The sequence below is a fragment of the Peromyscus maniculatus genome, chromosome 4 (genome assembly GCF_049852395.1).
Source record: "Peromyscus maniculatus bairdii isolate BWxNUB_F1_BW_parent chromosome 4, HU_Pman_BW_mat_3.1, whole genome shotgun sequence".
NCBI lineage: Eukaryota > Metazoa > Chordata > Mammalia > Rodentia > Cricetidae > Peromyscus > Peromyscus maniculatus.
In genome coordinates this window covers 14,915,922-14,931,275 of record NC_134855.1, presented here as the reverse complement: position 1 = coordinate 14,931,275, position 15,354 = coordinate 14,915,922, and the positions used below count along the sequence as shown (strand labels likewise).

Here is a 15,354-nt window from a genome sequence, read left to right as displayed (position 1 = left end):
AAGCAATCCTGAGCAAAAAGAAGAGATGGTAACCCATACCTGACTTCAAAACATACTCCAAAGCCACATTCTTGTCATGGTGTAACACCAAGACAGACATGAATACCATCAGAGAAAAGAAGACCCAGATATAAGGCTACACAACTACTGCCATGTGTTGTTCTAATAAGAAAATTTTTTAATGTGTATGAGTGTTTTGCTTGTATGTATGTGTGACGACTACATGTGTGTCTGGTATCCAAGGAGGCCAAAAGAGAGTAGTGGATCCCCTGGAATCAGTTACAGATGGTTGTGCCATGCACATATGGGAAGCACTAATTAGACTCAGTGGGTTACTCAAAGAGGAAGAGAAGGAAGAGATGGAATTGGGATGGAATGGGGGGGGAGAGGTGGGTATAATCAAAATACACTGTACACATGCATGAAATTCTCAAAGAATACATTTAAAAATTATATATGAAAATAAATAAAAGACCAAAGGAGAGGGGGAAGAGAGAGGGGGAATGAAAGAGAGATGGGGGGATGGGTTGGCAGGAGGGAAGGAACAAGCTCTTCCAGAGGTACCAATTTTACTACTAAAAACAAGCAAATAAGGAAGCGGGCTTAGTTGTAATTACGAAAACATAATAATTTCTGATGAAAGATAGAGCAGTGTTGTGTATTTGTCTTATACCCCAAGGCCAGCAACACATTCATAAACCCCCCTGAAATATGAAAGCATTTGCTTTCATAGCTTTCTCCTACCAGAATTCTATTCCTGCCAAGTTAAAAAGCCATGCTAGAGCTCACCCCTAAAGTTCAGGTGTCCACATCCAGAGACCTCCTGGGTATGCATCTTGCCCAAGGTCAGCACACTGAATTCACTGAATTCTCTGAATTCTAACCTTCCCCTCCACTAACTGTGCCTCCTCTGTTCCAGACAGGACCCAAAGTCACTCCTACCTCAGGTCTCATTTGCTCCCTATGAAATCAGGACACTTTCCAGGCTCTGCCCTCTAAAGGGAGTCAGGAGTACACTCCTCCCCTAGAGCTCCCTCCAGGGGCCCTGCTCCTCACTCACCTGCTCCCTCTGACCCTCTGAGAGGTAAATAAATCAGTTCTTGTCTTCCTCTGCTCATATTCATTTGACTTGGGGTAAAGCCAGTCTTGGTCTTGCCTTGGCCCACAGAGGCCCAGTGCCCTGGGACTTGTGACCAGACCCCGAGCCCAGAGTCCCCCTCTCACCTGGCCTGAACTGCATGCCCTGTCTTTCTTGCAACTGCTTGAGGGTCAGCTGTTCTGAAGACTACAAGGCCCAGCCTGAAGCTCTGCCCAAGGCCCTGCTGCCGCTGCTGTGCACTTTTTCAGTTCCCTTGTTTCCTATCTGAAGCCCATACCCTGTGACCCCACATCTGATGGGAATCAGACATTCACACTAACCTTTCAAGTCCGTGGCTGTCTTCATGCATGCATGACTCACAGAACCATCATGGATTCCATCATCATGATTCCTCCCCCTGGAGAGTGGCCCACCCTGGGCCACTGCACACTGTTCACCACTATCCGCACTCTGAAAGGATTCACTGTGCAGATGTGGGCCTCCCTCCTCACCACGCAGACTGAAAGCTCGCAACTGTACAAAGCATGGCAAACCCTAACTTTGACCCTCACTTTCTCACTGCCTTCTGGGTCCTTGTATCTAGTAAGGCTATTAACATCGTTTCTTGTTCTTTTGTTGAGACAAAGTCTCATACTACAGTCCAGGGTAGCCTCAAACTCACAGTAATCCTCCTGCCTCATCCTGTAAGTGCTGCGATTATAGGCATGAACTACTATACCCAGACCTGGCTGTAGCAGCAGACACAGACAGCCTCAGGGAAGCTGACAACCAACCCAGTAAAGACAGCCATATTTCACCTGACATAACTTTTAAGTTCTTGGTGACTCAGGTGCCCAAAGTGCCCCCAAAGCCTACCCTTCACTGTAACTCCTGCCTCCAACCATGGACACTCACTAGCAGACTGCAGCGTCACTGCCTGCTTTCTGTCTCAAGTGCATTGTCCTCAGTGACCAAACTATTTATACTCGTTCTTCATTTTAAAACCATCTAACCTTCTCTTGGGGAAGGAGTGTGGTTGATAGCAGGGTACTTGTCTACTATGTAAGCATAATGCTCTGGGTTCCACTGCCAGGACCAAAATAAAAACAACAACACCAAAACAACATACCATATATTCCCCCCACAGAAAGAAATACGGGCTGTTGGATCAGGGTCCTGGTCCTCTCATGGCCCACACATCATGGATGCCACAAACAGAAGTGTCTTCTTTCCCAGCTGGAAAGCCTTATGTTTAGGTTTGTCCCACATGAAACCATTAATAGACTTTTAATGAATCAAAGCTCTATCCTTCTCTACCTTTCAAAATTGCTTTCTTCTATGGGGGCCCAAGCCCTACTCCCTGGTAATCAGGAGAAAAAGACTCCATGTCTATTGAGTAACAGGGTAGCTTAAAATAACAGAAAGAGAAGATACCTCTAAGCAAACACCAAGGGCTAACAGATTTGTAATCTACAAGCACCTTTTATTCTACATACAACCATCATGAAATTTGACACTTGCCTCCAATATTGAATTCTTGTGAGGTTCATTCACTTTTCCAGCCAGACAGCAGTGGGAGATGGCATTGTGAATAATTGGTTTGTTTGATTTGCTACTGGGCTCCTTAAAGAGTTTAGGACCTAAAAAAATCAGATCAAAAATTGCAAAATTAGTAACAAGGTCAAACACACACAAAAGAGCAACACTTTTCTCAGAAGTAAAATACAGAAAGCTGTGGTGATGGACAATTATGCAGTTTTGAAAACAGACCATAAGGGCCTCTTCAAATCTACTCAAAAGAATTTGCAGTTATAAATTAAAAAAAAAACAAAAACAGATTAAAGTAACTGTAGCTATTTTCTGACTTGATTCTCTTTACTATATAAATTACAAACCCAGAAACCTGAAAACGTAAGGTTTCAAGTACAAAGGATGTTTGATCCGCTTTAGCTCTGCTCTCAAAGTAACAGGGAGTTGGGACAACTGTGAGGATAGGTCAGGGCCTCTACTGTGGCCCTGCTGTGAAACCCGGCAGTAAGATACAGCTCTGACACTGGGTAAGTACTTAATTAAAAAAAGACCTTCTGACCAAAATAAAGATGTAGTTTGAGGAGTATTGTTACACCCGGGTGCCCCTGTGGGCAATATACCCTACAGAGGACGGTGGCTGTTACCCGTGTACTCGGCCACAGAGGCCAAAGAGGAAGCTGCCGATGCAGTCTCCCAGTCTCGGTCTGTGCTCCTACTGGGGTTGCGGCTCAGGATGGGTAAGGCTTCCAGTGATTCAACTCTGCAGGAGAAAAAGACAAGGTGCTCAGGCTGCACTCCTCTCCCACTGCCTTGGCCGCCCATACCACCAGGGCAAGAAGCATGCCCACTGTGGCAGCAGGCTTTCCTGTGAAGGTGGAGGACTTGCTAAGTTTTACTAGCCACTGCCAGAGGGTACCACCATGAGTTCAGGGAGTGAGTGATGCAGGCCCAGCAACAGAGGACCAAGTACAGGTGGCTAAAGCTGTCCAACAAGTGATGAGACCCAGGGAAGGAGGGACCACAGTGGGGCTAGTCTGAAAACCCATACTCTGTCTGATTCCTGGCAGGACTGGGCTACACATGCAGGGACACTCTATCATGAACAGTAAATACCAAGCCTGAAGACTGAGAAAACTGCTTAGAAGGTAGGCTGATGCTCTCTAGACAGGCTGACAGGGCTGAGAGTAGAATATAGCTGAGTAAGCAACGTCTAGAACAAAACTAGAGCACCATTCAAAGTTTCCCAGGAGTCCTCCACAAAGTCCGGGAGACAAAAAGTCACTAGACTCCGAGGAGGCAGGAAAATGCTTCTTCACAAACAACATTCATTTGATGCCCATACATGATAACACTCACATGAACCCCAGCTACAACAAAAAGTCAGAAACATGCAGGAGTTCCTAAACCTGCAGTGAAAAGTCACTGGACAGGTACCCCCAGCACCTGCAAAATGACTTTGTAACACAAAGGGGAAGTTGTAACAGCTGGTGGAAAATGGAAACCACCACTTTAAATGATCCAAATAACCCACACTGGCCCCTGCTTGACCCACAGCCTGAGAAAGATATTCACACTTCAGGTTGTCCCAGCTGAGAGCAAGTGACTGGGGGGCGGGCTGCAAAACTGTCAAGACCAGAAAAGATGGAGGACAGTCCTGAATTAACAGCATTTCAACAGATCCAGGCTGGGCAACAGTTGTCAGGGTGTTAGTTATGGGGGAACAGAAAGCAGATGACTAGACAGATTGGGGATCAGAAAAAAACGGCAGTTTGACAAGTATGACGCTGAGATACACACTGAAGTGTGTGGGCGATGGGGCTAGGTGTCACCCTACACTTCCAATGTGTGTGACAAGAAGGGCACACATCTGACAGGAGGTCAGGGGAAAGACTGAGGGAAGATGTCACAAGCTGATGAGCTCTGGTGGGGGTAGGCGAGTTTCCTCCTCAACTCCTTCAGCTTTGATCTGGAAGGGTCTCTCCCTCTTGGCAAGTGCCCCGAGATGCCCACAGCTTCCTTACCGGTGAGAAGGTGTGCCCCCTGAATGAACACTCTCAGGTTCTGTTGTTGCTGCAGACGCCAAGGATAAGCTGGAGCCAGAGTGAGTGCGGCTCAAGTTATCAGCTGCGGGGACAAGAAATCAGCAAACTGTGAAGAGCTTTCCCAGCCCCATTCCCAACGCCGTAACTCACTGTGTGACAAAGGGCTTCCCTGTGCCAACCCCAGCCAACTCTCTGGCCCAAACCCTGGACGCCCCTTGCCATCTCAAAGCATCACATTTGGTCTCAATTTCTCAAGCCTGTTGGAAGGGATAATCCCCTGTTACCCTGCCCACCTCACACAGGTCCTGAGAAATTACACTGAGCTAAAGAAGCCGAGCACGAAACACCAAGTGCAGCATGGGGGCTGGATGAGGCTGCTTACGGGTGGAGGAACACTTGGTTCCAGAGTCACTGCAGGACTCTTCTCGGTGCACTGACTTTGGCCGAGGCTTTTTAGGCTTCGATTTAGGCTTGCCAAGTCCTTGCTCCTCCAAGGCCTGCTGCTGCTTCCTCCGTAAGTATTCCTGTTTAATAAGCTCTCGCCGAGCCTTCTCCTCCTCCTTCCGTAGCCGATCCTCTTCAGCCTTACGCCTGAGAGCAAAATGGATCCACAAAAGACTGGGTCAGAGGCACTCTTCCGAGGGACAAGTCTACCAGCCCCAGCTCCTGCAGCCCTCCCCAGGGTGCTTCTGAGGCGCTCTCTGCAGATTTCTAGAGCTGTGGGAGTTAGGGGCAAAAGGCACTGGTGAAGGGGCAGGGGGGGACTGAGTCACCTGGGAAACTCAAGAGTACTGGGACCACAGACAACTCATTTCCTGGGCTACAGACTGGTAGCCTCATCATCCCCATGGGGAGTGAAGAACAGGACTCACAGGGTGCTGTGGACACAAAGGATCACCCAAGGGAAGGGGCTCATGTGACAGCTGCACAGATGAGTACTGTCGTGGCCGGCAGATGCTAAGTGCTAACAGCAGGGGTGAGGAAGGAGTGAAGTGGGGGTGAGATGCCACCCCAATTGGGGTGGGTCAGCCTGGCCCTGTCTACCATCCAGATGGATAGCTCTGCTCTCCCACTAGACACAGCTGGAGGCTGCTGAGGAAGAGGTTACCGGGCTTCATCTCGCTTGAGTTCCACTTCAGCCTCCAGCTGCTGCTTGCGTGCACGGGCCTCTTCGGCCTTGCGCTGCTGTTTCAGAAGGAAGGCTGCCCTCTTCTTAGCAAGCTCGTCTTCTGCTTTCTGTTCATCCTACAAAACCCATCACTTCGTAGTCAGTGACAGCAAAAGAAACTCCTTCAACGATCCAACCTAGATGTACCTTGATCAAGTATGGACTTCAACAGACACTTAGACAATCTGACTTTTTTGGGGAAAAGGGTGAGACAGGCTCCATGTAATCCCGAATGTCCCAGAACTCCCTATGTAGACCAAGCTGGCCTCAGACTCAGCGATGTGTCTGCCTCTGCTTGCCAAAGCCATGCACCACCAGATCCTGACTCTTTAAGTAATGAATGAGCTAATCATACACTGTGACACAATCAAAAAAGTCCAAGCCATCAAAATAGCCTCAGTTAGATGACCTTCCACATGCCCTGCAACAAATTCCGTTTCCCTGCAAACCCACACATTTCTCCACAAACTGAGCTCACACTGATGTGACTGCACTCATACCATACAAAGCACAAATGGGAATGAGGAGATGGCTCAGCAGAGAAAATGTTTCCTGGGCAGCATGAGGACCTGAGTTCAGATCCTCAGAAGCCACAAAAAGTCAGGCAGGAAGACAGCCTGCCTGTATCCCAATAAGGAATCTGTGGAGCAAACTAGCTAGCCAGGCTAACTGAAATGGTAAGCTCTGGGCTCTGTAAGACACCTTGCCCCAATACGTAAGGGTCTATGGCCCTATCACCCTGAATTCATCCAGTCTCATCTAACACATAAGGTGGAGAGCAAGCAAGGAAGACACCCAATGCCAACCTCAGGCTCTGGTGCGCTCTCTCTCTCTCTCTCTCTCTCTCTCTCTCTCACACACACACACACACACACACACACACACACACACACACACACACACACGTCAATAAAATGTGCATCTTGTAAGGCTGAGACTATGCCATGTGGTAGTCAGGAGGAAACAGACATGGTCAGGACAGAAGAGAAACCCCAGGTCCATACTTTTCTTCATCTCTGAGAAAGTGCGGGATGGAGAAACAGAGATATTTCTAAAGCTTCTCTGTGGTCAGGTTTCTGTATCAGGGGTGGGAAAACTTCAGCATGCAGGTCATGATATCTTTATGCAGTCTTCAAGTTCTGAGCATTTTTTACAATTTTAAATGACCAAAAAGTCATCTGAGGGGCTGGAGAGATGGCTCAGAGGTTAAGAGCACTGACTGTTCTTCCAGAGGTCCTGAGTTCAATTCCCAGCAACCACATGGTGGCTCACAACCATCTGTAACGAGATCTGGTGCCCTCTTCTGGCCTGCAGTCATACATGCTGTATACATAATAAATAAATAAATCTTTAAAAAAAAAAAAAAAAAAGTCATCTGAAAATCAAGTATTTCATGATTCATGAAAATTATTGGGTTCTAGGATGTGCTACCTGTGACTACATCTGACTGGGTCCACCCTCCACCCTGAGGATGGAGGTTTCTGTAGCCTACTAAGTCAAACATGTTTCTTCCCTGGCTTTTTATGGAATTGGTTTAGAACAGAAGTTCTTGAGAGATCCTCATACCCAAGGCGATGTGAGCACACCTCATGACCATTTCACACACTACCACCCCACTCACCTTGAAGAAGAAACCAACCCCAGGTTTCTGGTCGCCATCTCCGCCAAGCTCCACCGAGCTGTCATGGCCAACCACCTCTCCATCCTCATCCGGGGCCTTCAGGTCAGAGAGGTCCACCTCAATGAGGCTGGCCTTGCTCCTCAGCGGCTCTTCCGTAAGTGTGTGTTCTTTGCCTGGGATGGCAGAGGAGCTCAGCCCTGCCTCTTTCACACTTGTCTCCAGACCCTCCTTAAAGTTCATCTGTTCTGACACTATGTTTGCATCTTTGCAAGAGGACGGGACAAATGTCCGATGGTTGCTCTCATCATGGAGCCTGTAACTGTCAAAGAGACACTTCTCAGGGGGTTCCCCACCTGGGTCGGAGGGTGACCGTGGATGGGTGCTTGGGGGCAAAGACCGAGGATGTGGGAGTGTCTCCATACTGGGTGTTGGGGTTTTGCTCCGGGAACAAGCCTGCTGTCTGTCTTTTGGAACCTTCAGTTCAGCCGGCCTTCCCGGACGGGAGTTCCGGCCCTGGCCCAGCCGTGGGGGTTTGCGGTGGCCAGGCACACCAGTTGGAGAGAGTGGCTCAACAAAGTGGACTGGGGCCTTTACCTTTTGGTCCTGGCAGTTATTTTTAGCGCCTGGGGTTGGCACTGTGGGGGACTTCATGAGAAGTTGCTCCTGCTGCTGGGAGATCTTCAGTATAGCCTGCTGCAGTGTACTGATGGTCTCATTCAGCTTTTCAATAGACAGGTCACACTCATTCACATCCACCTCGCCAACACTGTCCTCTAAGAGAGCAGCAGAAATCACTCTGTGCTTCTCTCCATCATGCAGAGAAGCCGGGTCCCTGGGTTTATGTAGCTGTGCAAACGCCACATCCTGAGACTCACTGAGATCTCTCTGATCTTCTTTGACAAGGAACCCTTCAGTTTTACAAGTGCCGTCATCCAAGTCCTCCCCGTTGTGCTGTGTGAACTCCTTAGTGAAGTGTTCGGGCCTCAGGGGCTGTGGGGCGCCGTCAGCCTTCCCCTTCTTCACCACATGCAGAAAGGCTGCCTTGCCCAGTTTCAGGCGCTGCCGTGCAGACAGTGCCTCCATCTTTTTCTTCTGGGCTTCGATGGCTCTGCGCTTCTCCTCCAGCTGCATGTGGAGCTGCACCAGCTCGGAAGCCAGCAGACTGGCAGGGTCCTTGCTGTGCCTGCCAGGGCTCTGCTCCCTCTTCTGGCGCCATGTCGTCAGAGGGGCCGGGCAGCTTTCAGATGCATCTGGGGTGGTCTTCTGGGAGCTGCTGGTGCTGGACTTGGTCTCACAGCTGTTGAGCCGCTGGAGCTTCCTTTCGGCAAAGCTGGTCATCTTCACACTTCCGCTTGCCATGGACATGCTGCTGAGCTGAGAGGTCGTGCTCAGACACGGGCTTGAGCGGCCACTGGCATCATCCTTGTCTTCGTGTTCCTTTACCTTCATATCCTCTTGTAGTTTGGCTGATTCCTCCTCACCAGCGTATCTGGGGATAACCATAGGATGCTCCTCACCAATGAAATCCTGCTCTGCATCCTCTACGTCTACCACATCGGAGTCAGAGTCCTGCCTCAGGATAGTCCAGGGTTCTGAGTCGTGGGAGCTGGGACTCTGTGAACCAACATACCACCTCCCCTCATCTTCCTCAGGCCTGCCTACATGGAGGAAGAAGCCGTCAGCAGCCTGGCCCTGAGGTAGTGGATCGAATCTACCCATGGCCAGAGGTTGCCCTTCTGCTGCAGCTTCTGCTGACTGTGGTCCTACCTCTGCAGGGTCAATGCTTGCAGCAAATTCTGAACAAGGAATTGGGGTGAAAGTTCTGTTCAGGTCACGACTGCCATGGCTCCCCGTCCCTTTCTTCCGTACCAGAGGCTGGGAGCCCTCACTGGGCCTCTTCGACATGATGGTCCTCGGCCTCCCTTCTCCACGCTCATCTTCCTTAGTGATAATCTGCTTCTCTTTGGCTGGCCGAAGTACTGCTGGCATCAGGGGCTCTAAGTAAAAACTGTCAGGCTTACTCTCCAAAGTGTCGATCTGTCTCTGGGGAGACCTGACACTTGCCACCAGGCTTGGGGCCTGAGGTGAGGTCCTGGAGACCTCTGGAGAATGGGGAGACACATCTGTCCTGATGATAGCCACAAGTTCTTCCTCCTCATCCTCAATGTTGACATTGCTCAGGAGGCTTTTCCCATTGGTCTTTCCGGCTGAAGGATGGGGTTGGTTCTGTGGGGTCAGGTGGATGATGTTGGATGCCAAGCTATCTTTACTGATAGAGCGGGCCAAGCTGACACTGTCACCAGAGCTGGGGTCCACATCACAACTGGCAGCGTGATGGAGAGCAAAGGGTGTTGGCTGGGACACAGGCCTGAAACAAGAGGAGAAACCCATTGTTCAAAAGTCGGAGAGGAGTTCAAGGTCTGGAGAGAGAGAGTGCCAATCTTCCATGTAGAAGCATTACATAAGTGCTCTAGGGCAGAAGAGCACCAGAGGTAACTTTCAGTGAATGACTCAAAAACATTTTGCTCCCAGCACACCTTCATATGCCCTTTAAAGTTACCAAGGCCCCAATGAGCCTTGATTTACTATATTTAGCACACTACAAATGAAAGCCCAGACACTTTTTAAACCCAGAATAAGTATCACCACTAGATCCATGACAGTAATGACATGGACAGTGTAGGTGGCACCACTGCTCTTAGAGACCTCTCTGACACCTGTAGACCCTCACATCTCCTCTGCTGCTGGACACCACAAATCACACAGCCACTTGCCAAGTACCCAGGGGCTCACAGGAGAGGACGAGCATAGGAGAGAACAAGCCGATGCTGGCACTGCTGTGCAAACACTGGCTGCCAGCTCCCTGAACAGCCTGGCCAGTCTCTGCGGGTCCCTGGAACACATCTGGAGACCTGCTGTCTAAGGAGCACCTGAGCAGAAACAGTTCCAAGTCACTCACCTGTTTCTTTTATCTGGCCATGCTACTGCTGCACCTCGCGGCTGACCATCAACCCGAGTTAGAGAATTCGATCTGTGTCGCTGATCTGTGGTTTGGAGGAAATAAGCACATTCAATGTTAAGTAACCAACTCTGTACCACTTGAAGTTCTTTTAATGTAATAGCCATTTCTTGGGTAATGAATCCTAACTCAACCCACAACACTACTCAGGAAAGCAGATAACCAGAAGAGTACAACTTCCAGTAGCTCCAATAAGTGAAGTACAGTGTAATCGGTGCAGAATGCTTGGGACACCTGCCATTCTGTGCATGCTGCACAGAACTTACCAGATTTGAAATGACATTTATACCACAAGACTATAAATTCTAAGTTGTATCAGTACAAATTAAAATTTATCCTGCTAGGGCTGGAGAGATGCCTTAGTGGTTAAAAGCACTGGCTGTTCTTGCAAAGGTCCTGAGTTCTATTCCCAGCAACCACACGGTGGCTCACAACCATCTATACTGGGATCTGACGCTCTTTTCTGGCATGCAGGTATAAATGCAGACAGAGCATTCATACATAAAAAAATAAATCTTTAAAATAAAAACCAGAAAAAAATATTATCCTGCTATTATTAACTAAAATGGGTACATTAGATTAAGATCATTCAATATTGAGGAATGTTATTTTACTACAGTAACAAAGAAAAAGTAACAACAGGGAAAATAGAAGAGAATCATGCTCTCACCAGGGATGTCCTCTGCCTGTGACACCTTTTGTTGTTTCTGCCTCAGTGGCAACAAAGGATGGGATGGACTAAATGTGGAAGCTCCTTTTCCACTAAATAAAAATAATTCAGAGAAAATAATGAGTTTATCAAACTTCAAGTTCAAAAGCAAAGGCAGAGGCTGGCGAGATGGCTCAGCAGAGAGGGTCACTGGCGGAGAAAACCTGACAGCCTAAATTCTACACAGTGCTAGTTCTACACAGTGGAAGGAGAGAACTTACTCCTACAAGTTGTCCTGACTCCACATGGATGCCATGGTGTGTGTGAAACCATAAATACACACATACACAAACACACACATGTATGCAGCACACACAACCAACCAACCAACCAATGTAAGAGTGAAAAGCAAAGGCATGTAAGCAACAGAAAGCATTATAAACTTGTACCAAGCTGGGAGCAGTCAGCAGGTTTCTCTGGGGAAATATTTTCCATAAAACTAAACGAAAAAAACCAAAGTTTTGAATTTGAGATAAAAATCTCAAACTTGGACTGGAGAGACAGCTTAGTTGGTCAAGTGTTTGCCCTGCAAACATAAAGAGGACCTGAGCTCAACTGCCAGCACCCACATAAGGAAGCCAGGCAGGGCAACACGTATCTGTAATCCTTGCGCTGGAGAGGACTGCTGACCATCTAGTCTAGCCAAATCAGTGAGCTCTGGGCTATCTCAAAAGATAAGGTGGAGTGTGACCAGGAAAACACCAACATCCACCTCTGGCGTCCACACACAGGTGCACACACGTGCACAAACACAAACGCTCACAAATCCCAAAGCTGCAAACAGAGATCGTACAACTTCTGGGTGTAGCACATGACACAAAAAATCAAGTGACTACCACAAAAGGGACCGGCAAGGGGTGGGGGTGGAGGTGGGGGTAAGAACAATGCACGATATGTAAGTATGAAAATGTCACACTCACAAGCCAGGAGGTAGTGGCACATGACTTTAATCCCAGCACTTGGGAGGCAGAGACAGTGGGATCTCTGAATTCAAGGCCAGCCTGGTCTACACAGCAAGTTCCAGGCCATCCAAGGCTATAATAGAGAGACCCTGTCTCAAAAACACAAAAATAAGTTTAAAGGACCACAAAGATGATTCCACTATATCAAACTGACTGAAAATACTGAGAATAACCTGAGCATGAACCCTACATGGACAAGAAAGGCACTCACACATTTTACAGGCCAAATATGGAAACAGCCACAAAAAAAAATCCACAATCATGCACACCTTTTCTACTTCTTCCATCACAGTTTGAGTAAAAGAGGATTCATGGCTGTGGCCGGAAGGACACTCACCCACGTGAGACCAATGGGTGCAGCTGCAGCAGCCTGACACCCATGGGGGCTGGCACTACTGCCCAACAGGAAGCACTCTTACCCTGCAGGGCAGCTAGTTTGCTATCGCACTGTGGGGAAGAACCCGGCCAAGGGACAGTAAGAAAGTGCGGGCAGGAACACAGAGGCGTTCAACACCCTGGGCTGTAGCTACTATGGTTAAGCCCAAAGGGACAAAGACAGGGAAAGGTCCTTCAGAGACAGAGGAGACAAAAGGAGGAAAACCACACAGAAAGGGTGGAAGGCACAGTGAAGCCAGAGGAGCCCAGCAGAGGGCAAGGAGAGACTCCCACCAGCCCTAGCAAAGAGTAAAGGTTACAAACCTACAGCCACTCACAGCACAAGGACCAGTGAAAACCAAAGAGAACAGAGCCAGGATGTGCAACAGTGCACAGCTATTCCAGGGAAGAGTCTGATAAATGAGAAAGCCTTCACAGCCACTGTTACACATGGGATATCAATGCTGCTTTAACCAACTGCCATGCACACATACACACTGCATGTACTAGATCTGACCACAAAGTACAGGGACTGTGGCAAGAATGCCCAGGTACCCACAGAAGGAGCCATGTGGCTGTGTAGCTCTGCCCTTGAGATGCTACCATCTGTATCCATGGGCTCTGAGCCACACACAGCGTTCCATTTCTGCTCCAAGGATCTGATCCTGTCAGTGAGTCTCAGCCCTTAAACACTCCCAGCACCATCCGACATGCTTTGTGGCCTTCTGAACACTCCCTTCCTGGCTCAACCCTCTAGCGTCCTTAGTGTCAATCTGAGAAAGCTGAGGTCCTTTCCAACATGCGTCTAACCAGCCATTCAGCTGCATGTGCCATTCAAAATCACTTCTGAGTATTGTTTTAACCTTAAATCTCAATTCACTCTCCATACTTCAAAACTATGTTTTCATTTTAAAATCTTCTCTCAGCTGAGCCAGACACAGGCCTCCTCCCCCACAAGAGGCTCAACCCCCCTCCAAAATGAGCTCTCTCATCTTCATCCCACATGTCCAATGACCTGGTTGTAGCCAATCAACCTGGATCCAGTCAGCTGAATTCTAGGTCTTAATGACAAAAATCAGTTCTCAAAAAACACTCAAGAGTTCCATTTACTGTCTCATTGTCAAATCCATTGCTCACTGAAGCAAATGAACGAGTATTGCTTACAGATGAGCATCCTTCATTCTTAAATTCTATCAGACTACATTTCAGAGCAAATTTGGACTATTCCTCAGTCTCTTCCCCAAGAGACCACTTGTGAAGCTGTAATTCACTGTGACGAGGCGATGGAGAAATCTCCTTTCTATACTACAGTTTGATGTATTTAAATTGTATTGATTATTACATTACATAAATACTCCTATTTAAAAACCTTGCAACTAAGAGGCTTCCAGACTCCTGGCCTCCAGAGAGAAGACTGAGTGACGAGGAACAGTCAGGAGGACAGACAGCTGCAGGAGCTAGCTACTCAGGTGCTTTCTGCATTACCTAGATTAAGAGAGAGTTTTGATTTCTCAGAGTACTATGTGAAAAGGAAACAGGATGGTAAACTGACCCCAAAGCAACACGACAGACTCACAGACACTCAGGCTCTTCCGAGTGGAGGTGGTACCGATGGCTGCCTTCAGGGAGAGGTTGAGTGGGTGGTGGCAGGTCAGCCGGACTCATGGCGGCAGGACTACCCAGGAAACTGCGTTTGGTTGCATTGGAAATCGGGACGGGAGGTCGGCTGCTCTTCTGCTGTAACACTGTTTTAGCTACAGAAATAGCAATTTTACAGAAATATATTTATTATTTATAATGACAATATCAGCCAGAAACAGAGAACCTACAGCTTTTATAACCGTGAAAACAACTCAACTTTTTACTTGAAACCAAACTTCTCAAAATTGGTTTTAACAGGTGAGGCCATAGGCTGACCCTCAAAGACTGTTACAAATATCAAATTGAAAAACAGCACAGATTAGAACATGAACAGACAGAAAAGGCAAGCTTGGGCTTTTGGTCTGCCCAAGCATTGACAGACAGGACACCTTGGCCTTTACAGATATATGGGCTTCCTCAATCCTTTGGGCTTTCAAGACTATGACCATTCAGTTGCCACTCACCATCCTTCAGCTCTTGAATATCTCGGGGCTGAACAAAATCTGGTTTGACGTTCTCAAACCACCAGAAGAGCTCAGCAATAAAAACCATAACGTTCGGCTAAAACAAAACACACAACAACCCACGCACAGTAAGTACCTGCTCATAGGCAGCTGGCTTTAAGTACATGTCTGATGGCAGCTTTACCTTCAGCACTAGGGGAGCGTACAGCATATCCTCCAGGGTAAGATAGAAACACTTGTTCAGATGCTCGTTGGAAAACTCCCTCAGAAGCCGGATGTTATACAGGCTGTCGGCCATCGATGGCACCTCCTTCAGGCAAATATCTAGTAGAATCAGTCAGGTAGACTGTGTTACAATATGCATATTCTGCTCACATGGGTGTGTGTAGATACACAATTCTGAACTGAAACTCTATGTGGAAGGGGTGGTGATATAGTAAGATTATGGGATTTTAAAAGACAGTAAGTTTCACAGGTGACATTAAACACAGAAAGAAAATATGGGAAATCTCCAGAACCCGCATTTATAAAATAAATCCTATGAGAGTTCGAGACTGGATTCCTAAAATGACCGTGGCAGGCTGCAGGTGGAGTTTAGTAGCAGAGTGCTTGCCTGGTGTGTGCAAGGCACTGGGCTTCATCCCCAGCAGGAGGGCAGGCAAAAGACGAACAGTGGACATCACCTTCTAGAGAGTGTTTCTGGGTCCACAAGATGGCTCAACAGGTAAAGGCTCTTGCCCTGCAT

General features: G+C 48.0%; 1 protein-coding gene across 3 annotated transcripts in view; it reads right to left on the bottom strand.

Annotated features, from left to right (window-relative positions):
• Nucleotides 1-15,354, bottom strand: part of Camsap1 (calmodulin regulated spectrin associated protein 1) — a 68,885-nt gene that overhangs the window by 8,449 nt on the left and 45,082 nt on the right. For all 3 annotated transcript variants that reach the window (XM_006980993.4, XM_006980994.4, XM_076569198.1), the window contains 11 exons: nt 14,794-14,933; nt 14,610-14,706; nt 14,081-14,258; nt 11,129-11,220; nt 10,399-10,483; nt 7,440-9,807; nt 5,759-5,895; nt 5,033-5,241; nt 4,630-4,732; nt 3,253-3,368; nt 2,600-2,718 (listed from right to left, as the gene is read on the bottom strand). In XM_006980993.4, the coding sequence (XP_006981055.1) occupies nt 2,600-2,718; nt 3,253-3,368; nt 4,630-4,732; nt 5,033-5,241; nt 5,759-5,895; nt 7,440-9,807; nt 10,399-10,483; nt 11,129-11,220; nt 14,081-14,258; nt 14,610-14,706; nt 14,794-14,933 (3,644 nt within the window). The remainder of the gene's footprint in view (nt 1-2,599; nt 2,719-3,252; nt 3,369-4,629; nt 4,733-5,032; nt 5,242-5,758; nt 5,896-7,439; nt 9,808-10,398; nt 10,484-11,128; nt 11,221-14,080; nt 14,259-14,609; nt 14,707-14,793; nt 14,934-15,354) is intronic.